The sequence below is a fragment of the Trichosurus vulpecula genome, chromosome X, assembly GCF_011100635.1.
Source record: "Trichosurus vulpecula isolate mTriVul1 chromosome X, mTriVul1.pri, whole genome shotgun sequence".
Taxonomy (NCBI): Eukaryota; Metazoa; Chordata; class Mammalia; order Diprotodontia; family Phalangeridae; genus Trichosurus; species Trichosurus vulpecula.
The window spans coordinates 42,187,037-42,213,386 of record NC_050582.1 but is presented as its reverse complement, the minus strand read 5'-3'; the positions used below and the strand labels follow the sequence as shown (position 1 = coordinate 42,213,386).

The following is a 26,350-nucleotide window of genomic DNA, read 5'->3' as shown; positions in this document are numbered from 1 at the left end:
GTCTGCTGAAAGGTGTCTGCACATTAGTTTAGACCCTGATCCAGGTCCCCAGTTATAGGACAATCAGGGAAATGATGTGCTACTGAAGAATGAGACTGGCACAGAGGATCTTTCCACTCATCGTACAATAAAAGATTTTCTTAGCATACGTGTTTTTAAAGGACTTCCACAGTGCCTGGCCAATTCAAGTTGCTCCTTAGTGGCCATTCTGGGTAACCCTTGTTTCCATGAAAGCCCTCCACATCCAGAGTGATTGTGGTCCAAGTAATTCTGGGGGTGATGAATCAGAGAACTCCCAAGCCTAAAGGTTGGAAGGGGCCTCCAAGTCACCTCAAGCAATTTGTGCCTCAATGAAAATGCCCTTGGGGTTGCAAACTCCCTTAATGGAAAGAGCCCTTCCATCAACGAAATCATGAATCTCTGGCACAGATTCATTTAGTGCCCTATTATATCCAGGCTTCCCAGTGGTAACCTTAGTTTGGGGCAGTACCTTTGAATATCAACAAACATTCACTAAGCACCCATAAGCAGAGAACTGTGCTCAGATTAGACCAGGTCCTTGCCCTCTGGGATCCAGTAGTCTCTACAGAAAACAAACTCAGATGACAATACTCCAGAGGAGAAAATGCTAAGTGTGCTAGAGAACTCTAAAACAAAGGATTCTGTTAGGTCTAATGGTGAATGAAGGTTGTTGCTGACAGAGGAATCATGGAAAAGATTTCATAGCATATGGCATGGAATCAGACTTTAGAAAATGGATAAGAATTAGGAGGGAGGGAGGGAAGGAGAGAGGGACAAGGGGGAAGGGAGGGAGGGAGAGAAAGAGAGAGCAAGAGAGAGAGGAGGAAGGAAGGAAGGAAGGAAGGAAGGAAGGAAGGAAGGAAGGAAGGAAGGAGGGAAAGAGGGAAGGAGAGTGAGGGGGGAAGGAGGGAGGAAGAAGAGGAGAGGGAGGGAGAGGGAGGAAGGGAGAAGGGGGCAATTTCAGACATAGGGAACATAACCCAGAAAAAGCAGGTGGTGGAGCACTGTTGGCACTCTGGGGTCAGAGGGACTCCATTTGGCTGTGGCCCAAAGAACATGGAGGGGATACAAGGTCAGATTTGAAAGAGTAGGGTGAATAGGTCTTTACAGTTACAGAGGCCCTTGAATGCCAGGCTAAAGAATCTGTATTTTACTCAGTAGGCAACAGGGAGCCACTGAATATTTCTGAGCCGAGGAGTGCAGATCTATGGTAGAAAGATCACTATGAAAGATGTATTGGAGGGGCAGACACTGAGATTGTCCTGTGAAATTATAAGTAACTATGGGTCATATACTGGAAAAATATCATAATGATAAGAATTAGTAATAGCTAAGCTAAAGGAATGCCACATTAACCTCATACAGCTGGCTTAAAAATGGTTTTCACCATCTGCTCTGTGCAAATGTTCTCTAAGGGAGTCTAACCCCTTCCTATATGCACACTTCTGGCTTCAAAATCAGGAAAAAAACTGGGCAGCACAGTGTCAAAGGGCATTTTATCTCTGTCACCAGCAAGGTCACCCTACAACTCACCAGATCACCTTATCATTAGTGGGTCAGCCAGATTTCATCACTAAAGGTTAAGTACTCACGGTGGTGGTGAGCTTTCCTCCATTCTTCTGGACATACAGCACAGAGTCTCTGATCAGGGTGAAGAGGCTGAGTAGGACGTGTTCCATGTCATAGATCCTATACATCCCTTTAACAAGCTCTTCCAGAGAGCTGATGTATTCTCTCCAATACTTGTCTATCTCGACAACACTAGCCAGACATCCTTGCATCACGGCACTGCAGTGGCCTGCACAAGGCTTGGCCACCGCCAGTCCCTGACAGTAAGAACAGTACCACATTTTTAGAAGCATCCGGCCACAGTCCTTGCTGAATTTTAAGTGGTCAGTTGTGTTGATCACTTCAATTCCGAGATTCAGGGCCTGGAGAAAGACTCGAGTCGTCTGCAGTGACTTGGACACCTGGGTCATGATGATCTTCGGATAGTGCCCAAAGACTTGGAGGTCCCTTCTTGCCCCACGGAGGCACTCAGCCATTTCCAAGGAGACCTCCGGGTAACCAAGGTTAATCAGGTGTGAGTATATCACAGGAAACAAGCCATCAAAGAACTCATTGACCATATCATTGACATGGATGTCAGAGCCAAGGATGTAGAGGGAGACATCTGTGAAAAATTCACCCACAAATTTGAAAGCTTGGGGGGCCATGCTGGAGTACTGGTTTCTGAACATGGTGTTGGTATAGTTCTTGGCATGCCTGACGACAATCTCAAAGGCTTCTGCAAAACAAATAAAACCCACAAATCCAGATGAGAAAATCTGAGGTGCAAATTAATTAGAAATGTCTCTATTTGTATGGTGATTAAGGCACAATTTGGTTTAAAATCATTGACTCATATCCAACTCTGGCTTAGTCTCTACTCTTGGATTTGTTTGTTCCTAGGAAGCAACATCACTCATGGGACAGGAAGGCCAAAAATCTGACTTACCCATAAATTCTTAAACATACAAATTACATTTCACATGACAACAACCCAGGGTTCCAGTTAATGTTTTAGCTTTTGTGACAATATTGATTAAAAATAGACTAAATGAGAAGTTATGTCTCTCCTATTGATTTATTTGGTTAAATAGGAATTCTATTTCCAGACTTTTCATTTTTAGACAGAGATAAATACTTGACCACAAACTAACACTATATAACCTCATGAAGCAGTTTAAGCTTGTGAAGCCCTAGAGGAAAAGCAAGCTCTGACCCAGGCATAAGAGCTATCAAGAATTTAATCATTTCTTGTAGATTTTCTCCAGATAGCTTTTGAGTGAACTGACAGATTAGACTGTCAGTACTAGAAATGGAATTAATCCACAGAAAGGGTAGCTGATGGAAAGCAAATTCATGCACCTATCTGTCCATCTTGCTACGTGGTATCAAGAATGTAGGGGAGATTTCAAAGGGCACCTCTAGTATTTTCATGCTGAACAGCTGGAAGGATAACTAAGCTTCTTTGGGGCACTCAGTTTTCACAATGCTGGGGAACGTGGCTTCTCTATGGAGACCACTGTTCATGATTACATCTGCTGCTGCTACCACTTGCCATAAGAGCCAATTAGTGCCATTGGCTGGAGATAGATAGAGAGTGGGTTTCACCATCTTATTCCCCCCCAAAACTGTCTGACAGACACTAGACACAAATTACTTTCCTTTAAAGACCCAACTTCATATTCCTTTAAAAAAGAAAATATTTAGAAAAGAAACAAGTGTGTGTGTATGTATTTCTATGTGAATTGGGAGAGGGTGAAACAGCAAACTAACCAATTGTCCAATTGCCTAAGTCATTTACATTCGACTCAGTCCTTTCTTTCATTAGCTTACTTCCACAGTGCAAAGGTCCATGACAGATGTGCTCCAGACAATCCCAATTCATGAGCCTTGAAAAATCAGATGACTTCCCCTTGTGTCTCGCCTAGAAAGCAGTGTTCCAACAGCTTCTTGGGCTCACTTAGCCCAATAGCCCTGTTACTGAAAACACAAGGGCCACTCCAGTTTACTTTCACCATCTGGCCCAGATTCTCTCCTCTCCCTCCCCCAAGGTTGTAAAACACTGTCCCTGTATTCCTGGGCTCATTACATTTGCGGCAAGTTATGAAGATGGCAAGGAAAGTCAGCTAGGCTTCCAACATTAATTTAGAATAGTCACCTTTTTCTGGAAAATGGGGGGGGGGTCAGCACTTAAAATCAGGAGATGTGGGATTGAATCCATCTGCAACACTTAATAATAGCTCACAGTTCACCTCCTCTGAGCTTCAGTTTCATCTTCTGTAAAATGGGGATATTCACACTGACTTGTCTTGAAGAATTGTAAAAAAAAAAGTGCTTTGTAAACCTTAAAGTATTAATGAAATGAAAGCTGTTAACTATTATTTACAAAGTGCTGTCAAGGTATTGTGAAGAGGATTAAACTTCTAGATCTGGATTTCTCCATTCCATACCAACTTTTGACTCCACAAAACCTGGAATCACATGCACTCTGACCTCACAGGTATGACCAAGAAATCAGGAAAGGGCTCAGGAGGGGGGCACCAAAGATGAAGCTTAATAACCTGGCACACAAGATAGTCTCAGAAAGACAGCACAGAGGGTCAAAGAGAAAAGCCACCTAGAACAGGAGACACATTCTAGAGAGCAAGACTCTGTCATGAAGAATTTCACCTGACTTTTTCTTTCCCTGCCTTCGGAACACCCAGCCCTGCAGGCTATAGCAAAGTGGGCCAACCTCTGACATCAATCCGGAGGGTCTGGCTCTTCCTGCTTTTATCTGCTGCCTTCAGAAGGTTCAGAGGGAGGGAGAAGCTGGGGCAGTCCTCAGGACTATAGCCTACAGCTTCTGCCTTATGGCCATGTGCAGAGTTCACCCAGGTGCCCTGAGTTGGCTTTCTTATAGTGCTAATAGGAGAGGCCTTAAAAGTCTTCCAGACCCACAAAACAGAACATCTCCAAATGAGGAAATTCCCAAGGGGGAAAAACAGCTTAGTATAATAGATATAAAACTGGAAGTGGTGTCTAGAAAACCTAAGTTAGAATACCACCTTAGCCTCTGTCTTTCCTTTTTTTTTTTAAATGAGGGTAATAATAGCTCCTACCTCACAGAGTCATTTGTAAAGATCAAATAAAATAAAATGGTTTAAGTGCTTTGCTAAGTGTAAAATACCTATATATGTGTGTATGCCATAGATGAAGTATATATGTGTATATTTGTATACATTACGTGTAAGGCACTATGGTCATATTTTTTAAAGTGGATACAAGATTATTTTTTCATTTAAAAAATTATTGATTCATTTATTTTTATTTAATATTTTTAGTTTTCAACATTGATTTCCACAAGATTTTGAGTTACAAATTTTCTCCCCATTTCTACCCTCCCCCACCCTAAGATAGCATAAATTCTGATTGCCCCTTTCTCCACTCTGCCTTCTCTTCAATCATCCCACTCCCCCCTTTCCCCTTATTTTCTTGTAGGGCAAGATAGATTTCTATACCCCATTGCCTGATACAAGATTATTTTAATAAAATAATATATTTTAAAATTTTAGTTATTCTTTAATTCAAAAAAATTAAATATATACATATATTATGTATATATATTATTATACATATATAGCATACAAAAATACAATCTACTTGAAAATTTTCTACCTGCATTTCCAATTATTCTTCAAATAAAAAAATCTCACTTCAAAGTTATAAAAATTTAGCATTCTGATAAAACAAAAAGAAGTTGCATTTTTAGTAATTAGATGTAAATGTTGAATTATGAGGATTGCGATTTGCAAGTTGGCATTTTATGCACATTCAACTACAGTATGAATTTTAATAATATGATATACATGATTTTGATTTTTTGCAATTAATTTTTTGAAATAAATTTTAACCTTGATGATTAAAACTGCACTAAAATTTCTGGCACACACTGTATAAATGTTAAATAGTATTACTATTATTTTTTTAAAGATGTGGTTTAAAAAGCAGTATAGCATTCAATGTATAAAATAGCAATGCTTCTGAAAAGCAGTCTTTGAAGGTAAAATTCCATCCTTCACTCCTTTATTTTTCCTGCTGAAACAAATTCACTAAATGTTTATGAAATAGGCACAATACGATTTTATTGAGAGGGAGCTAGAAAATGGTGTAACGTGGAGATTCATGGCTTCATATAGCATCCTCTTTTTATTGTCTGTTGTGTGCATGGAAATGCCCTTTTCTGGTGTTTAAGTTCAAGATTAACACATAAAATTAAATTAAATGAAATTAAAAGAGAGAGTCAGAGGCAGAATGGTATTATAGATGGAGAAATGTCCTCAGAAAGACCAGGATTCAAGTCCTTTCTCAGGCACATCCTGGCTGTGTGTCTATGGGCCAGTTACTAAACGTCTCGGTGCTCTTAAGCAACAGTCTAAGATTACAAATTCCTAATCTACATTGATAGAGTTTCCTATGCCACTGAAATCCTAGGTTTGAACTCCACTTCCATTCATTCCCCCTTCCCCCCTGTCGCCGCCGCCGCCGCCGCCCCCTCTTTCCCCAAAGGAGCCGCTCTGTGCAAGACAGTATATTGGGTGTTGGGGGGAAATATAAAAGGCAAAAACAAACCATTTTTATTGGGGCAATACAACAGGTATAAGGATAAGTAAATACGAAATCATTTGAGTAGGAAGAGTGCATTAACAAGCAAAGAGGGGGTGGGGTGGGGGTGGAGTCAGAGAAGCTCAGGATTTTGACAGGCAGAGCTCTGGATTTTCCAGTGCATTCCAGGAATAGGGGGAAGCTTGTGCACCCTAAGATAGGCTGGAGGTGGAATGCAAATTTGGGGGTGACAGCTAGCAAGCCGGTTTGCCTAGAATGTGCCATTCCTATCTACTTCAGGGGGCCAAACAGCTGCATTGCACGTAATTGCTCACGGAAGCCCCCCTCCCCTCCCCCGGCGCCTCATAGCAACCAGCAGCAGGTGCAGAGGGATGCTCAGCTTTTCTCCCCTCCTGCAACCTGGGTTTTCAGAAGCTCCAGTGACTGTCGGCAGATCAGACCAGTGATTTCATTTTACTAGGATCGACCGTGAAACGCATCTGAAGGTGTGTGTTATTTGGGGAAGGGGAGGAGGAGGGAAAAGGGGCTTTTTCTATCCAAGACTTTTGCCGAGGGGCGGGGGAGTGAACGTCTCCAAGTCCCCGCAGCCTAGCTCTGGGTAGGAGCACAGCGCACGAACGTTTTGTACAAGACGGAGAAAGGAAACGGGAGAGGGGATCGGGGAACGGTGAGAGGGGGTCGGGAGACGGGAGAGGCTGAGGGGCAAGGCTGAGGGGCGAAACGAGAGAGGGGAGAGGGGAGACGGGAAAGGCGAGACGGGAGAGGCGAGACGAGAGGGGGGAGACGGAAAGGTATCGCACCCCAGGGAGGAGGGGCATGCGAGATTCCCCTTCGCGGCTCGCGGGGGAGGGGGAGGTTGATGGCGGGGGTGGGGGGAGAGGGTGCGGGGGGGGAGGGGGAGGGAGTCCAGCCCCGCAAGGCCAAGGCCAACGGCCACGCCAACGGCGGCGGATGCGCAGGCGCATACATCCCGTGCCACTTCACTGCCTACAAGCCAGCCCCGCAGTCTGAGTGACTGGCTGGCTAAGCAGCGGGAGGAGCGGCTTGCTGACTCGCTCGCTCCGGTTCAGCCTCTAGCTCCGGCGCCTGCTCGATCTCATTCTCATTCTCGCTCTCGCTCTCTCTCTTCAGTCGCTGCCGCCGCTGTTCCGCAGCTGCCCGCGTCTGGCCGGCTCTCCGGCTTCTCGGCTCCGGCCTTCTCGCTGCCGCAGCCTTAGAGACAGCCGCCAGCGCCGCTGTCGCAGCAACCGCAGCCGCCGCGTCGCTGCCGCCGCCGCCGCTCCGGCCCCGGCCCCGGCCCGACCGCCGCCGCCACCGGCACCGCGCGGCCCTGCCGCATCAGCCGCATCACCGACTGGGCTCCCGCTCCTCGGCCACCGCTTCAGGCTTCAGCGGCTCAGCCCCAGCAGCCGTCACCATGACTTACAATTTCAAGCCTGGAGATCTGATCTTCGCCAAGATGAAGGGTTACCCCCATTGGCCTGCCAGAGTCGACGAGGTACCCGATGATGTGGTAAAACCCCCACATAATAAGCTGCTCATTTTCTTCTTCGGCACTCACGAGACGGCCTTCCTGGCCCCCAAAGACATCTTCCCCTACTCTGAGAACAAGGCCAAGTACGGCAAACCCAACAAGAGACGAGGCTTCAACGAAGGTCTGTGGGAGATCGACCACAACCCCCGAGTGAAACCCTTCAAGAAGCGACCTGTTGCCTACACCGAGATGGAAGGTGGGAAAAAGGAGGGGCCCTCTTCCAAGGGAGATGGCGAGGGGAAACCCAGGTATGGCTCCATGCCCCCCAAGTCTGCTGCTGCGGCCTCGGCATCCTCCTCAGCCACTGCGTCCACTGCGGGTGCTCCCAGAGGGAGAAAGAGAAAAGCGGAGAAGTCCGTGGAAGCTGAGGAGATAGAGGGAGCCAAGGCCACCACATCCACCACCACCTTGACTCCTCAGGTGAGTCCCAAAAAGGGGAAACTATGGCCTCCTCCCTCCCCTACCCCTGCTGCAGTTAGGATGAACAACCCCAAAGGGAAGGCCAAGATGTACAAGCTGACCAATCCTGGAGAAGGAGAGGGGGTTCCTGAGGAAGAGAAAGGCAAGAAAAAGGGACAAGAAGATAAACCACCCAAAAAGCAGCTGAGAAAGGACGAGGAGAGCGAGAAGGAAGAAGATAAGCCCAAAAAAGATCCTGGCAAAAAAGAAATGAAGAAAGAAGTTGACCCAAAAAGAAAACTTATGAAAGCAACCATCGTGTCTGGCGTCATCCCTTCCGACTCTGAGGAGGAGGGGGAAGAACAAGAAGGTGAAAGGAAAAGAAGATTATCTCGGAACTTTGAAGTTGTTCACAGAAAGGGCGCGTTAAAGGGCCAGTTTGAGAAGGAGGAGGAGGCGGAGGTGGAACCCCAAGCTGCGTGTAACCTTCAGTAAAAAAATTTTGAAAAAAGAAGAAAAAACCATCTGTGTGGCTCAAGACAAAGTATATACAAGAGAAACACCCAAGAGATGACGATCCTGTGACACCCAGAAGCCTGTTTTTCCCACCCCAGTGAAAAAGTCTTGTTCCTGTGTTGAAAAGTTTTTGAGAACTTTAGTGTTTATCTTTTTTTGTTTTGACTGTTAAATAAGTTCTTCTGAGGCACATTCTACCTTTCCCGCAGGTGTTTCTTTACTTAGCTTCAAAAAGGGACTGTTTGTGTGAAAGCAGCAAGCTTTGAGTTCAGAAGATAGCTCTACATCAAGAATTGGAGACTTAAAAGGTGACTTTTTAAGCTAGGTATTGAACTGGAATCGTCATCTACTGCACCCCTGAAAAGGGGCAAATTGTGCCCTATCTTTGGTGTTTCTTTGCGCTTTAATTGTTTACTGTTTTCGTGGCTGTACTTTTTGTTTACAGAAATCCTTGACTTTTCTAAATGATATTTGGTACTATTTTAAAAACAGGTTAAAATTGGAATTAACTTAGTACTGCTAGTACAGCTAAATTAAAGTGGTAGAGATTATTCAGCAAATCTATCTCTGTTTTATTATTTCTAGGACATTTTGGGGTTTTTGGAGGGGGGATTCCTTTGGGAAGGGGGAGGGGGACCACACAATAGTGGGGGGAGGTCACAAAATGGTTGGGGGAGTCCCTTAGTTACCAACAACTTTATGTTGTTTGGGAGGGTTACAGTTGCCCACCTTTACCCTTATGGTACTGTCCCTTCCAACACAAGTCCCTGGATGGCATCAGAACCGGGAACTTCCATGGTGGGAGGAAATCTTGGGGTGGATGGGGAAGCCTCCCTATTTCTGGGAGCAAGAAAGGGCCCTGGCTGGGAGGGTGCCACTCAGGGAGGTGACTGGAGCATCCTACAATAAGTCATAATTGGTTTGGGAGGGGTGGGGTTTCAAGATTTTGGGCCAGACAAAGAAAGCAGTATCCAGATCAGAAGCAAGAAGAGATGGAGGCATCCAGGATCAAGAATATGGTTCAAGGTGAGAAAACAAATTGGATGGTCTTGGGTAGGGTTAAATGGGTTTAAAAGCAAAACAAGGGGAAGGGACAAGAATTTTCAAGGTGGTACTTGATTCTTAGAAGCATAGCTTGATACAGGGTGAAGAACTAGGGGGAAGGGAAGGGAATAAGCATTATTTCACCACCTACTATGTAGCCAGGCACTTTGCAAACATTTCATTTGATCCTCACAACAACCCTGGGAGATAGGTGCTATTATTGTTCCTATTTTCCAGTTAAAGAGGCAGACAGAGGTAAAGTTACTAGCCCAGGGTCACACAGCTAGTAAAAAGGAGGCCAGATTTGGACTCAGGTCTTCCTGACTCCAGGTCCAGCACTGTCTCCACTATGCCACCTACCTGCCTCATTCATACCTTCTGTGCCATTTTTGTCCATAGCTTTCCTTACTTAAATCCTCATTAAAATTCTACCCCATAAAATGGAGGACTTCCTGAGGGTCTAAATATTTTACCAATACTAGGGCAAAATTCCAGATTTCATCCTTTGCTCTAACTCTGTGTTGGCAAGGGGTGACATCCTACCTCTTTTTCCAGGTATTCCACAAAATTTTGACAGGCAACAGATTGTTGGCAATCTGTTTCAGCCTGATCACAACCTCCACACGTTTTCCATTGTCCCTTGGGTCCCCTTTGTTTCTATGGAGATAGTAATACTTCTACTTTTTAAAAGCAACTCTACGTGAAATTTAGATTATGATTTAAGATTCATAAAATGCTTTTCACTTGATCACACCAAACACTGAGGTATTACATTTTACAGATGAGGAAACTGAGGCTTAGAGAGGCTGAATGATTTGCCTAAGGTTGCACAGATAGTAAATGGTAGAACTGGGGTTTGAAGCTCCATCTTTCTGGACTTCAAGTCCAGAATTTTCCATTATACCCTGATTCCTCTGATTTTTAATAAGTGCTTATTTAATTTACAGTCAAGTAGGATTGCTGTGGGGGAAATGATGATATTAAAAGGAATGTCAATAGTTAGAAAGAACTTATTCCCAGGTGCCCTTTCAATAAGTTTAGATATAAGGTCAGAGAATGAGGATCTAGAATAGACAGAAAAGATGGATAATTAAGACATCCAGAGAAAACCTTTCTGGAAAGGGGGCAAAAAATGAAATTTTTAAAACTAATAAATAGGAATAGCTGAAGAGGAGGGGGGAAACTACTTGACTGAGAAGAAAAAAGAAGAAGGGAAATGTATAAATAGATTTTTAAAAAGAGAGAATAGGGAACTGATAAAATCCTAAAGAAAAGAGGTAACAAATGAAAAGAGGGGATCAAGGGTGAGAGAAAAAGAGCCAGTGAGAACAGGGCCACCTTAAAAAATTAAAATAACTTAAGGAACATAATACTGTATTTACAGCAGAAGGGGGGGATAACTTGAACAAAACAGTTATAGAAACAGATGGAGGAAAATATAAACCTAACTTTTATAACTTTAAATGTGAATGGATTAAAGAAAACCTTATAATCTATTACTTACAAGAAACATGTTTAAAAAACAAAGAAATACACAAAATAAAACTAACAATGTGGGAAATTTTTTTTTACTACGCATCAAGTGAATTTAAAAAAGCAGCAGTTGCCATCATGCTATCAGCCAAAGCAAAAACAAACATTTTAAAAGTGAAAAGGGATAAACAAGGAAACTATTATGGAGAAGTAAACCATAGACAACAAACTAATACCAGTAATAAATTTATATGTTCCAAGTGATTTAACATCCAAATTCATAAAGGAAACATTATCCCAGCTTCAAGAAGACAGACAGTAGTACAATAGTTACTGGAGATTTCAATATCCCTTGCTCTGTTTTGGATAAGTCTAACTGATTTTTAAAAAGGGAAAATATGGGACTGAACAAATTGCTAAAGAAACTAGAGTTAAAAGACTTATGACATCCTCCAAATGAAACATCAAAAGAATATAAATATTTCTCTGTGCCATGTGGAAGTTTTACAAACAACTGACCATGTATTAGGGCACAGAGATATTGCAAATAAATGGGGAAAGGCAGATATAGTTACTATACCCTTTACCGACCATAATGCAATAAAAATAGAAATTGGCTCAGGGACCACAAACAAAACATATAAACCATCATGGAGACTTAACAAGGAAATCTTAAATAATGAATGGGTCAAAGAACAAATCATAGAAACAATTAAAAACCAGGTAAAAGAAAATGATAGTATGTTTCATCATTAAGATTTCTGAGATGCAGCTAAAGCAGTCCTCGGTGGGAGGAGGGGGGGAATCATAGCCTTACAATAATACACTAAGAAAATAGAAAAAGAGAGGGATGATGAACTGAATATACATTTTTAAACATTAAAAAATCAACAAATAAATAAACCTAAAATAAACACAAAGAAGAGATATAAAAATTAGAGTAGAAATAGATAAATTGAAACAAAACAAGCAGAAATTATTTTTTTAAAAACTTAAAAGCTGGTTCTTTGAAAAGTAATAAAACTGATATACCCTTAGCTAATCTGATTTAGAATAGAGCAGAAAATCAAATCAATAAAATAGCAAATATCATAAAATCACAGTAAAACCAGAAGAAATAATAATAAATAATAGAATAATAATCAGAACATATTCAGCACAGCTATGTGCCAACCAAACTGAAAACACAAAAGAACTGGTGGAATATCTCCAAAAACATGAAATACCCAAACTATCAGAAGACCATATAGAGATGTCAAATAACCCAATTTCAGAAAAGGAAATAGATCTAGCTATAAAGAAACTACCAAAGAAAAGTACTCCAGCAGAATTCTATCAAACTTTTAAAGAACATTTAGTACCTATATTTCATAAATTATTCTCAAAAACTGAGAAAGAAAGCATGATACAAGAATCCTTTTATGAGACAAATATACTCAATACCTAAACCAAGGACTGATAAACATAGTAAAGAAAACTATAGTTTAATATCATTAATGAACATTGACTCAAAAATTTTAAACAAAATCCTATCAAACAGGCTTCAGTAATTCACTATGATCAAGTGGGGGTCATACCAGGGATGCAAGGATGGTTCAATGTTAGGAAAACAATTAACATAATCATATTAAAAACCAAAATGTTAAAAACCACGTGATCATCTCAATGGATGCAGAAAAAGTCTTTGACAAAGTACAACACTCTTTTATGTTAGATACCATGCAAAGTATAGGCATAGAGGGACCTTTTATTAATGTCATAAAAAGCATCTATCTAAAATCAAAAGCAAGCATCATATGCAATGGGGATATACCAGAACCATTTCCAATAAATATAGGAGTGAAGCAAAGATACCCACTCTCCTCATTATTATTTGATATAGTTCTAGAAATGCTAACAATAGCAATCAGGGGCCAGAAGGAGGGCCCGTGCTCTGCCTGACCTGGCGGGGCAGCCGGACAATGGTCTGGAGCTGGCTCCTGGCCCTGGGGGCACTGCGGGCACGGGGGCTGGGAGCCTGGCCGGGCTGGCTGCGGGGCTCCGGGCCCACCGCGCTTCGCCAGCTACAGGGAGCGGCTGTGGTGCGGCCCGACTTCTTGAATTCAGTGGTGGAGGAGGCGCTGAGACGGGAGCTGGAGCCCAAACAGCGGCGCCGCTGCTACGAGTATGACCACTAGGACGCGGTTTCCGGGAGACAGAGAAGTCATACTGGTCAGAGGCCAGCCAGGCCATTCTGCAGCGGGTTCAGGTAGCTGCCTTCCCCCCAGCTCTGGCCTAGCTTCCAATGGTTCATGTCCTGGACCTCCACCAAAATGGCTACATCAAGCCCCATGTGGACAGCATCAAATTCTGTGGCGGCATCATTGCAGGGCTCTCCTTGCTCTCCCCCAGTGTTATGTGACCAGTTGACACCCAAGATCCTCAAGAATGTCTGGAGTTGCTACTGGAACCTAGGTCCCTCTATGTCCTCAGGGGCCCTGGCCGATATGACTTCTCCCACCAGATCCTTAGAGATGAAGAGTCCTTCTTTGGAGAGTACCAGGTCCCATGGGACGTTGAATTTCTGTTATTTACCGTTCCCTCCCTGAGGGGGAACCAAGCCCTCCATCTAGACGACCTCAAGTTCTACAGCCACAAGCCCTCTCAGGGGGCCCAAGGGCTTGTGCCCAGAGTTTTGTATAAAGTATTTATGAATAAAGTTAGAGAAATGATAAAAAAAACAATAGCAATCAGACAAGAAAAAAGGAATGAATGGAATAAAGATAGGTAAAGAGGACATAAAACCATCCATAATATGGTTTACTTGTAAAAGCCTAGGAAGCCAGCAAAAATACTAATTCAGACAATTATTTCAGCAAAGTTTCAGGTTACAAAATAAATCCTCAAAAATCAACAGCATGTCTATAAAATAATAACAAAACACAAGAAAAATAATGGGAACAGCAATCCCATTCCAAATAACTACAAAATGCATAAAATATTTGGAGATCAACCTTCCAAGACACATAAAAGATTTATATATATTCAATCACAAAGTGCTCCTTAAAGACATAAAGAACAATTTAAAGAGCTGGAGGAATATTCATGCCTGGGCCATGATAATATATTCAAAATGACAACAGTACCTAAATTCATTTACACTTTTAATGCTATACCAATCAAATTTCCAAGGGGTTACTTTACAGATTGATAAAATAATAACAAAATTCATTTGAAAAAAACAAAAGATCTAGAATATCAAGGGAAATGATAAAAAGGAGTATGGGTGAAGGGGGAATATAGCACTTTCAGACCTCAAACAATATTAGACTTCAAACTACATTAGAAAGCAGTAGTCATCAAAACCACCTGGTATTGGTTAAAGAACAGAAACATCAACAGAACGGACTAGACAAGGGAGATTCAGAAGTAACAGAACTTAATAATTTAGTGTTTGATAAAGCAGAAAACATGAATTACCTAGGGAAAAATTGCCTATTTGATAAAAATTGCTGAGAAAATTGGAAAGGAGTCTGGCTGAAATTATACTTAGACTAACACCTTAAACCATACTTCACAATATAATCTAAATAGATGTGGTCTCAATATTAAAGATTATATCTTGAAAAAAATTAGAAGAGAAACAGATCATGTGCTTCTCACAGCTATGGGTAGGAGATGTATTCTTAACTAAACAAGAGATAGAGGCAATTACAAAAGATTAAATAGGTAACTTCAATTACTTGAAACTGAAAAGCTTCTGCACAGACAACATTAATACATCTAGGATAAGAACAGTAGTGTTTGAATGGAAAAAAAAGTCTATCAAATTTTTCTGATAAGGATTTGGTATTAAGAGATATAAACATTTATTTTTATATCTATACACATATACACACACACATATATATACATATGTATATATACATATACATATAAATATATATGACTAATAGCCATTCCCCAATAGATAAATGGTCAAAGAATCTGAACAGTTCTCAAAGGAAGAACTGCAAACTATTCACAACCACATTAAAGAACGCTTCAAATCTATAATAATAAGAGAAATACATATCAGAACAATCATGAAGTTTTGCCTCATCCCCTGCAAATTAACAAAAATGACAACAAATGGCAACAGTTAATGTTGGAGGGGTTGTGGAAAGAAAAGCAGACTAATACATTGTGGGTAGAGCTATTAAATGGCACAACCATTTGGGAAAGAAATTTGGAATTATGCATATAAAGTGACTAAAACCACATCCTTTGAACCAGAGACTCCATTACTGGGCTTATACTCTAAGGAAGTCATCAATAAGAAATAAGTCCCCATATACTCAAAAATATTTAAAACAGAACTTTTTCTGTTAGCTAAGAATTAGAAACAAAGTAGAAGCTCATCATGTGGGCAATGGTTAAACAGATTGTGGTACATGAATATAATGGTATATTAATTAAGAAATGATGTGTGATGATTACAGAGAAGCATGGAATGATTCACAGTGAAATAAGCAGAACTAAGAAAACAATATATACAGTGACTCTAACAATTTAAATTGAAAGAACAATACACCAGAAAAAAGCAAATGTAACAAAATTACAAAGATCAAACAGGACTTGAATGAAAAGATATGAGGAAACAGCCTCAATCTACGCCTTTGTGTTGGTGGGAAGTCCACAAGTATAGTACATTGCACATGTTTTATGACTTTTTCAATGTATTGGTCAGTTGTACTGACTTTTTTTCTCTCTAAAAACAAGTATGCTATTTGTCATATGGAGTGGCTTTCTGGGAGGTGTAGGGAAGGGATACATGTGAGACAGAAAATATCAATAAAAACTGATTTTTAAAAATTGGGAACTATATTTTGATCTTGTTTGGGCCCCACTTGGGAATGTCATGGGTCACATGAAAGCTGCATGTTTGATGTCTCTAAGGTAGAGGGCCCTTATGTGTCCATGAGAACATGGAGTGGCAGCATAATGTTCCTGAATAGTTTAAAAGATAAATACGAATCATGAAAGCAAAATATATGGCTTGCATAGCAAAAATAATCAACAGACTAGAAAAACTTGAGTTCAGGGTGGCATAACTCACCAAAGAAACAAAAGAAAGAACAACTGATTATGAATGCAAATACACAGAAATAAAGGATGATCTGGAAGAAGAGAAGCAAAAAGCCACAATGTTAAAAGAAAACACAATTACCATATGAGCAAAACATATTGATCTTGAAGACAACTTAAGGATTATAGGTCTCCTAGAAGAACATGACAAGTTAAAAAAAACCTGTACAGCATAATGCAAGAAATATACCCAGAACTTCTGAAAAATAAAGTGCCAGTCAAAGGAATCCATAGATTGCTTCCAGAAAAAACTTGTGTTGCAAATACATACTGATTAAACTTAATAATTTCAATGACAGGCAATAAATTCTGTAAGCAACCAGGAGAAAGACCTTTAAATATAAAGGAAAGGAAATTCAAATAACACAAGACTGTACGACACTCCCCCCTCCTCTAGGAAGAACAAGAAGAAATGAAATAATGTGTTCTGAAGAGCAAAAGAGCTCAATGTGCAACACCAAATGACATACCTTGCAAATCTGAGCCTATTAACAAAAGATGGACATTCAATGAAAAAGAAACATTAAAAGAATTCCTACAAAGCAAATTATTTCCTTTACAAGCACCCCAAACAAGAGAAATACAAGAAATTTAAATGAATGCCACAACCAAGGAAGGCCAAGATAATTACACCAGAAAAAGAAGGAGAAAACTAAAAAGAAAGACATCTCTGGAGTAAACAACAACATCATAACAAAAAGGGACCATTAAGAGATTTCTATCAAACAGTACACAAGGAGAAATAGGTAAAAGTGGAATTCAAATAGAAGTGATAACGGAAAAACAGGCCTGACACATCATTGATTCACAAAACCCTGAGAATAGGTGAATTAATTTTTGTGTTGGGGCGGGGAGGAAGAATAGGAAAAATAGGAGAGCACATAAAAGGAAGAGGGGGAGGAAGAAGACAAGGAAGTATGTGGTATACCCTAATCAAGTCAAAGGTTAACAATGAAGGGGAAATAGCTTTTTAGCCTCTAAGGAATAAGAGAGCCTACAGTAGAATGAGTGGGGAGACAAAAGGAGGGATTAAAACAGGGAGAAAGAAAGGGAAAATCTTGGTTCAGTGGTAGGAGGGAATCCCACTGAAGAACACTCCCATGGGGGAAGAGAGAGACATTTGATGGTGAGAGACAGGGACATTTTAATGAATATAATCTGCAGGGATTTGGTGCTTAGAGAGCCTACTCATCCTGTTTTAGGGGAAGGGGAATCAGATCTGGGGGGGTGGGGGCAACTGACACCCAAAAGAGTGGGTGGGCATGGACCTATAAAGGAGATTTTGTTGCAAATGAGGAAAAAATGAACACAAAAAGAGTAAATAGGTAGTAATGAATGTAGGAAAATTCCTACAATGGGGCAATACTTCAGTCTTTTTTATAACCTACGGGAATTGGTATTTTATTTTGAAGAGTGAGACACAACAGAAAAAAGGAGCCTGGGGCAAAATCGACAAGTCAATAACATAGAAACTGTTTAGCCAGGGGAATCAAAATAGGTACCTTAGAATTTTTAATTCCATGAGGATTACACAGACTAAAGAAGGAATAAATAAGTGTTAGGGGCAGGAGTCAAAGAATAAATATCTAGACTGGGCAGAAAGGGAAGATAAATAATGAGGAAAATAAATCTTGTTTAGAAAAACATGCAGAAAATTACATTTTGAAAACTAATAAACAAAACAAGTTGAAGAGAATAAGGGGTTTTATTCAACTACTTAAGTGAGAGGAAAAAGGGAATAGAATGAAATCACTACATAAAAGAAAAAAAGGAGCTAATAAGTTATACAAAACTCCAAAACTAGGGAAGGGAGTGACAAACAGGAGGGGGGAACAACTTGAGAGTGAGAGGAAGAGAGCCAGTAGGGATAGGGTTGCCTTAAAGTAGAAGTAATCCTAATTAGGAAAAAAGGAATATTAGACGCAAATAGAGGAAATATAAGTCTAAATCCCATAAATTTAAATGTGAATGAATTAAACAATCCAATAAAGGGGGAAAGAATGACAGATTGGGTAAGAAAACAAAACCCCAGCATCTGTTGCTTACAACCTAAAAAACAAAGACATAGAATAAAAATGAGAGGCTAGTAAAAAAAAAAATTTACTATGCATCAATGAATGCAAAAAAAGCATCTTGCTATCAGACAAAGCAAAAACAAACATTCACAACATAAAAAGAAATGGACAAGGAAACTACATTATACCAAAAGAACAATAGACAACAAACCCATGTCAGCATTAAACTTACATACCTGAAATGATTTAACATCTAAATTCATTAAGGAAAAATGAACTGACGAGGAGATGTAGAAAGTAACGCAACAGTGGCAAGAGATATCAATGTCTCACTCTCAATTTTTTGTAACTTTAACAGGAAGATAAAAAAGAGAAAATATAGAACTGAACAAATTGCTAGGGAAACCAGAGCAAAAAAAAAAGTATGGCATCCTCTAAATAATATGCATATTTCTCAGAACCACATGGAACTTTTAAAAAAACCTATGTATTAGAGCACAAGAATATTACAAACAAATGTAAAAAGGCAGAAATAGTAAACACATCCTTTATAGACCATAACTTAATTTTTAAAAATAGTCATCAGTTTAGGGAGCACAAACGAAAAACAAAGACCCAAATGGAAACTTAACAATGAAATCTTAAATAACAAATGCTTCAAAGGACAAATCACACAGACAATAATTATGTAAGAGAAAATTATAATAATAAAACAACATACAAAATTTCTAGGATGCAGATGAAGCCGTTTATAGAAAAATCATATCCCTACAAATATACATCAACAAAATAGAAAAGGAAAGGATTAATGAACTGAATATGCATTTAAAAAATTAGAAAGTCAACAAAAAACAAACCTAAAATAGAAAAGAGGAGACATCAAAAATCAGAGGAGAAATTGACAAACTGGAAACAACTCCATAGAAGTGATAAATAAAACTAAAGGCTGGTTCTTTGAAAAGAGCAATAAAATTGATACACCTTTAACTAATCTTATGTAAGAAGACAGGAAATAAAGTTAACAAAATAGTAAATTCACAAGTTGAGATCACAACAAAGCCAGGTGAAATAAAAAGAATGATCACAACCTACTATGCAGTTATATGCTACCAAGCCTGTGTACGCAAAAGAAACAGAAATAGCTCTAAAAAATATAAATTACCCAAACTAATATAAAACCAAATAGAGAGATACTAAATAATCCAACCTCAGGAAAAACAATGCTGTTAAAGGAGCTACCAAAAATCCTCTTGGTATTGATTAATTCATAGGAGAATTTTATCATCTTCAATTTATTTAAATTTATCAAAGATACTTAGTACCAATCCTGCACAAATTAGTCTCAAAAACTGAGAAAGCACCCTACTGACTTCTTTTATAAGATGAATAAAGTCCTGATAACTAAGCCAGGGATGAGAGAAGACAGGAAAGCTACAGACCAATATTTTAAATGTATATTGATACAAAAATTTCAAACAAAATCCTGTCAAACAGACTATAATGATTCATCCAAGAAGTCATTCAACATGACCAAGCTGTAGGAAAATAATCAACATAACTAACCACATTAAAAACAAAACCATCCCAAATTACATGATTATCTCAGATGCAGAAATAAATTTTGATGAAGTACAACATTGATCTACAAAGAATAGATATAGAGGAATTTTTAATATTATAAAAAGTATCTATTTAAAACCAGAAACAAGCATGCAATGAAACAGGGATATAATAGATACCTTCACAATAAATGCGACAGTAAAACAAAGATCAAATTTGGCCTCAGATGCTTACTAGCTGTGTGATCCTGGGCAAGTCACTTCACCCTGTTTGTTTCAATTTCCTCATCTCTAAAATGAGCTAAAGAAGGAAATGGCAAACCCTCTAGTATCTTTGCTAAGAAAACTCCAAATGGGGTCATAAAGAGTTGGATACAACTGAAACAACTAAAAAAAACACAACAAAAAAGCAAAGACACTTACTCTCCCTCATTATTATTTGAAATGCTAACAAACGCAATAAGGCAAGAGAAAGAAATCAAAGGTGTAAAAATAGGTAAAGAGGAGATTAAACTATTTGTTGATGGCATGATGGTTTACTTGTAAAATCCTAGGGAATCAGCACTAATTGACACAATAGCCTCAGCTAAATTTCAAACTACAAAATAAACCCTCAAGAATTAATACTATTTCTATATAATAATAACAAAGTTAAAGAGGCAACAATAGAAAGACAAATCCTGTTCCAAACAACTACAAAATGCATACAATATTTGAGGATCAATGATCTACGGAAGGACACAAAATATTTGTATAAATTCATAAAGAATAGCTTGAATATCTAGAAGAATATTCAGTGCTCATGACTGGGAAGTGCCAATATAACAAACAAAAATGACAATATTACCAAAGCTAATTTACAGTTTTAATGTTATACCAATCAAAATATCACAGGAATACTTTATAGAACTGGATAAAATATTAACAAAATTCAGTTGTAAAAACAAAAGATCTAGAATAGCAAGCGAAATTATGAAAAGCAGGAACAAAAAGAAAATAGCATTTCCAGATCTCAAACTATATTATAAAGCAGCAGTCATCAAAACCATCTGGCATTGGTAAAAAAAAATAGAGAAGTAAATCAATGGAACCAACTGGACAAGGGAGAATCAGAAACAATGAAACTCAATAACCCAGCGACTGATAAGCCAGAAAACATAAATTACTTAGGAAAGAGTTCCCTATATGATAAAAACTGCTGGGAAAAATGGAAAGCAGTCTGGCAGAAATTATGGCTTAAACTAACACTTCATGTCATATTCCACATTAATATTAAACTTTATACCATAAAAAAATCAGAAGAGACTCAGAGCATATAGTTTTCATAGCTATGGATAGAAGATGCATTTTGAACCAAAAAAGAACTAGAAGGAATTACAGAAAACAAAACAGATAACTTTGTTTACATAAAACTGACAGGCTTCTGCACAAACTAAATTAATGCTCCTCGGATAAGAAAGGAATCAGTTGAAGGGGAGGGAAACCAACTTTTGTATCAAATTTATTTGATAAGAATTTGGTATTCATGATATGTAAATTACATATATATGTATGTTTGTATGTGTATATACACACACACGTGTATATATATATATAGATGTATACATGAAAAATTTATTCCTCAATAAGTAAATGGTCAAAGGATATGAATAATCAATCCTCAAAATAAGATTTTAAACTAGTAGCAACCAAGTGAAAGAATGCTCCAAATCACTAATAATATGCAAATTAAAAACAAATTAAAACAATCCTGAGGTTTTACCTCATATCCTACAGACTGGCAAAGATAACAAAATATGGAGATAATAACGGAAAGGTTGTGGAAAGACAGACACACTAGTGCATTGTTGGTGCAGTTGTGAGTCAGCACAATTTTGGAAAGCAATTTGCAATTATGCAAATAAGTTGACTAGAATGTCCATATCTTCTGACATGGAGATTCCATTTATAAACATATACACTAAGGTCCCCACATACACCAAACTATTTATATCAGCACTTTTGGTAATAGCAAAGAATTGGAAACAAAATAGATGCCCATCCGTTGGGGAATGGCTAAACAAACTGGCACATTAGTGTAATGGGGTATCACTGTGCTACAAGAAACTATAAATATGATGACTACAGAGAAGCACGGAAAGATCTACAAGAACCTATGAGTAAAGCCAAGAAAACCATATACATCAGAGGTGTCACACTCACTGCTGGCTGCCAGCCTGCAATACTCTTGAGTGAGGCTAGAACCAGATCAAAATATAATTAAGATATGTTTAAATAAAGATATGATAGAACATAGATAATGTTAATTTGTGGTTCTCTAAGTCAGTATATAGGGATCTCTTTGAGTTTGATACTCTTGATATACACAATGACTACAATAATGTGAATGGAAAGAACTGTAAAAAATGAAAAGTGAATGTTTCAAAATTACAAAGAACAAGCTTGGCTTAAAATAAGAGATATGAGAAGATCCACCCCTTTGCAGAGGTGGGAGTTTTTTGCACTAGTGTGATACACTGCACATATTTGCAGGCTTTTGTAATGTATTAATCAATGCTGCTCATTTTTCCCTCTTTCCTTTTATCTTTAAAAATATTATTTTATAGGATAGCAATCTGTGATGAGCAGAGGTAGGGATACTGGGAAAAACCGTGGAGATGTAAAAAAAAAGTCACATCAATAAAAATTTATTTTAAAAAAGTACTAATTAATAGCTCATGTTTATAGAGAGTGTCACAGTTTGCAACTTGTTTTACATACAGAATCTCACTTGATCTTCCCAACAATCCAGTGACTAGATGCTATTATCATTTCCCTTTTGCAAATGAGGAAACTGAGGCAGTAACTCGCCCCTGGTAACACAGTTGCTGTCAGAGATGAGATTTAAATCCAAGTTACTCTGCACTCCAAATCCAGTATCTTTCTACCACAACACACTTAAAAATGCTTGTGAAATTCAATTCCCAACTACATCCCATCACTGGGAAAATAGTGATGTTACTGTAAGAAGAGGGACATTTTGTCATAGCATATAGAGAGCTGGCCTCAAAGCTAGGAAAGTATAGTCTGAAGTCCTGCTTCTGATACATAATGGTATACTTCATTTTTCTTTTATTTAGGCAACTTGATAAGGCTATAGAAGTTGTACAGAGAGTACTGACCTGCATTGCTAGAGTAACTTTCCATGCCCAGGAGTTCTTTATACTAATGAAATAACAAGTCCAGTTTCTATGCCTAATCCTACTGTAAGAAGAATACCAGCATTTTTAAAATAACACATTCCCAGAGGTAAATTCCTTGCAATAAGCCTATAATAATTGATATCTCACATGTATATAGAACTTTAATGTTTGTAAAGAGATTTACATAATAATTCCATTTGATCCCTATAGTAACTCTACAAGGTAGATCCAATTATTATCCCCATTTTATAGGAGGGAGGGAGGGAGGGGAAGGAAGGAAGGAAGGGAGGGGGAAAGGAAGGAGGGAAGGGAAGAAGAAGGGAGGGAGGAAGGGAGGAAGGAAGGAAGGAAGGAAGAAGGGAAGGAAGGAGGAAGGAGGGAAGGAGGGAGACAAAATTCCCTACTTTCCAAGTAAGTAAGCTGAGGTTCAGAAAGGTTACGTGATTTACTGCTGCTCACAACACTAGTTGGTGTCTGGGAGGGATCCTAATCCATGGCCCCTTGACTTCCAGTCTAGTGCTCTATTCACTATGCCATGCTGCTTTCCAGAAGTCAGAATTCCATTCAGGACACATTCATTAAGTACCTTCTATGTGCAAAGCACTCTCTTAGGTGTCATGCAATTTGTGGCACTAATTTTCCATCAAATACGAACTATTATGTCTAATCTTGAAAAGTGGGCTGATGTGAGGAGCAAGTGTATCCACTGGGAAGCCTATGTCTCCAACATCTTGCCATTTCTTTTAGGAGTTAGGGAGTTTTCACATCCAATCACTGAAAAGGTCGCATGTGAATTTAATTTGGAAGACAAAGGGAAAAGATGTACAGACTAAAACACCTATATAGGTAACACATTTCAGTTTTCCTTTTGAATAAGTCTCAAGAAGACTGGGCAACATAAAAATAGCAGGTTCATGTTATAAGAAAAGCCAGAGATGAAGAAAAGTGTCACTCAAGCATCTCTTGGGATTGTTAGGAATTTTGTGTTTCAAATTAGACTAACTGAGATGGACAGTGTTTATGAGTTGCTATGAAATATTTACAATTCACTTCTTCAGGGCTAAGAACCTGACCTGGTCTATAATTTTTCTAAATATGAAGAAAATTTTACCAATGATAAAATATTGAAATTGGTCAGAAGGGGCAACCAAATTTTAAAACCTATGTGGTATAGTAAAATGTAGCAGATGTGGTTGAAAGTAAAAATTGACATTTATGTGTATTTTGACATTTGCAAAATGCTTTATATGCATTATTTCATTTTCTTGTCACAACAATGCTGTGAGACAGGTTTTGTTTGGGTTTTTTCTAGGGTGGAGGTTTGGCACAAACTGGTGACTTCACTGGCCCAGGGAGCTCCCAGTGAAGAAGTTCCACTACCAGTGCAGATTAGTACCTTTTCTGCAACTTTAGAGCCCTAAGAGTATTGATTGAGGCACTAAAAGGTTAAGTGACTTGCTCAGGGTCACACAGCCAGTATGGTTCGGAGGCAAGGTTTGAAAGCAAGTCTTCCTTCCTCCAAGGCTAGTCCTCTACTACAGCATGCTGTCTCTTTACTACTGGCCTTATCTCCATTTTTTAGATGGGGAAATTGAGGTTATGATAGGTTAAATCAGCGGTTAAAACTTAATTAGAAACAGAGACCACTAAACCATAAGGATCATTGTGGGTCACATATTGACTTAGAAAACTACACATTTACATGTAGTTTCTTTTTTATGAATCCATCAACACATACATCAGATAGAAACTATATTTATCTGTTTCAGGTCACACTTGGGAGCAATGGGGGCTGAATGCAGGTCTTGGGTCATGTGTCTGACACCTCTGGATTAAGTGACTTGCCCATGGTCCTATAGTGAGTATCAGAGATGATATTTATTGAATCCAAGATTAGAACTCTGACAACTGTGCCACACTGTGTCTCCGAGTAGAGAGGACTTAAGAGTCAGGCAACCTGTTTTTGAATCCAGATCTCTACTTCCTAGCTGTCGTACTGTAAACAAAACACTTCACATCTGTGAACCTCAGTTTCCATTTTTACCCTTCATTTTGCTACGTAAATGACCCCACTCCTTATATGATCATAAATTTCATGGAAATATTTTCTGCTACTTCCTGTGCAAAAGGAATCATTGGTAATATGCTGTAGCCAACTTAAAGTGCCCTTTGAGTCAGCCACAGTTTTGTTTCTTCAGAAATGTAGTACTCCACATCATATATTCATTAAACGCCTACTATGTGTAAAGTGCTCAGCTAGGTGCTCTGCAATTTGTGGCACCAATTTTCTATCAAAAAAGAATTATGATGTCTCATCCTCAAAACTGGGCTGGGAGTAGAAGCAATTGTTTTCACTGAGAAGCTTAAACCTCCCACATCTTGCCATTTATCTCAGGAGTTGTGGTATTTGAGCACCCAGCAACTGGTCTAAAATAATTTGAGGCCATTGAACATCACTAAAAGAATATTGGTGTGAAGAGGCAAAGAAGAAGGGATTGTGTGTGAGGGAGGGGCTTGGGTTAATTCAAAGTACAGTTTCCAAAGTGTAAGCAGGACTGGTTCATTAGGAAAATTGTGTGCGTGTGTGTGTGCATAGTATGTATGTATACATATATATACACAACACAGATAGATGGATCAATGGGAGGTGAGGCAGCTAGTTGGCTCAGTGGATAGAATGCCTGAGTTCAAATACAACCTCAGATACTCAGTAGCTATGGTACTCTGGGCAATTTACTTAACCTACTTGTCTTAATCTACTGGAGAAGGAAATGGCAAACCACTCTAATACCTTTGCCAAGAAAACCCCATGGACAACATTGGGGTACTATGGTCCACAGGTCATGAAGAGTCAAACACAACCGAACAACATATATGTGTATATGCATGTATATATGTATGTGTATGTATATACACACATGTATGCATAATTGACTATATCAATAATGAAAACAAAAATCATATTATTTCAATAGATGCAGAAAAAGCTTTTGACAAAATACAACACTCATTCCTATAAAAAATAACAACACTAGAAAGCATGGGAATAAACGGAACTTTTCTTAAAATGATAAGCTGTATCTCTCTAAAACCAAGAGCAAATAATATCTCTAATGGGGAAAAACTAGAATCCTTTCCAATAATATCAGAGGAGAAGCAAAGACGTCCCCTATCACCTTTATTATTCAATATTGTATTAGAAATGCTAGCTATAGCAATAAGACAATAAAAAGAAATCAAAAGAATAGGTATAGGCAACGAAAAGACAAAACTATAACTTTTTGCAAATGACATCATGGTTTACTTAGAGAACCCTGGCATGTCGACTAAAAAATAACTAATTAAAAC

The 26,350-nt window shown here is 38.9% G+C and overlaps 2 protein-coding genes and 1 pseudogene across 4 annotated transcripts in view; 2 read left to right on the top strand and 1 right to left on the bottom strand.

The window, feature by feature from the left end:
• The window catches only part of GPC3 (glypican 3), a 705,431-nt gene that overhangs the window by 384,985 nt on the left and 294,096 nt on the right, over positions 1-26,350 (bottom strand). For all 3 annotated transcript variants that reach the window (XM_036740234.1, XM_036740236.1, XM_036740237.1), the window contains one exon: positions 1,614-2,308. In XM_036740234.1, the coding sequence (XP_036596129.1) occupies positions 1,614-2,308 (695 nt within the window). The remainder of the gene's footprint in view (positions 1-1,613; positions 2,309-26,350) is intronic.
• LOC118832860 (PC4 and SFRS1-interacting protein-like) lies at positions 7,496-9,187 on the top strand. The gene has a single exon (XM_036740238.1). It carries the CDS (start codon positions 7,592-7,594, stop codon positions 8,600-8,602), a length of 1,011 nt encoding a protein of 336 aa, XP_036596133.1. The 5' UTR covers positions 7,496-7,591; the 3' UTR covers positions 8,603-9,187.
• On the top strand, positions 13,102-13,822 carry LOC118832669 (annotated as a pseudogene).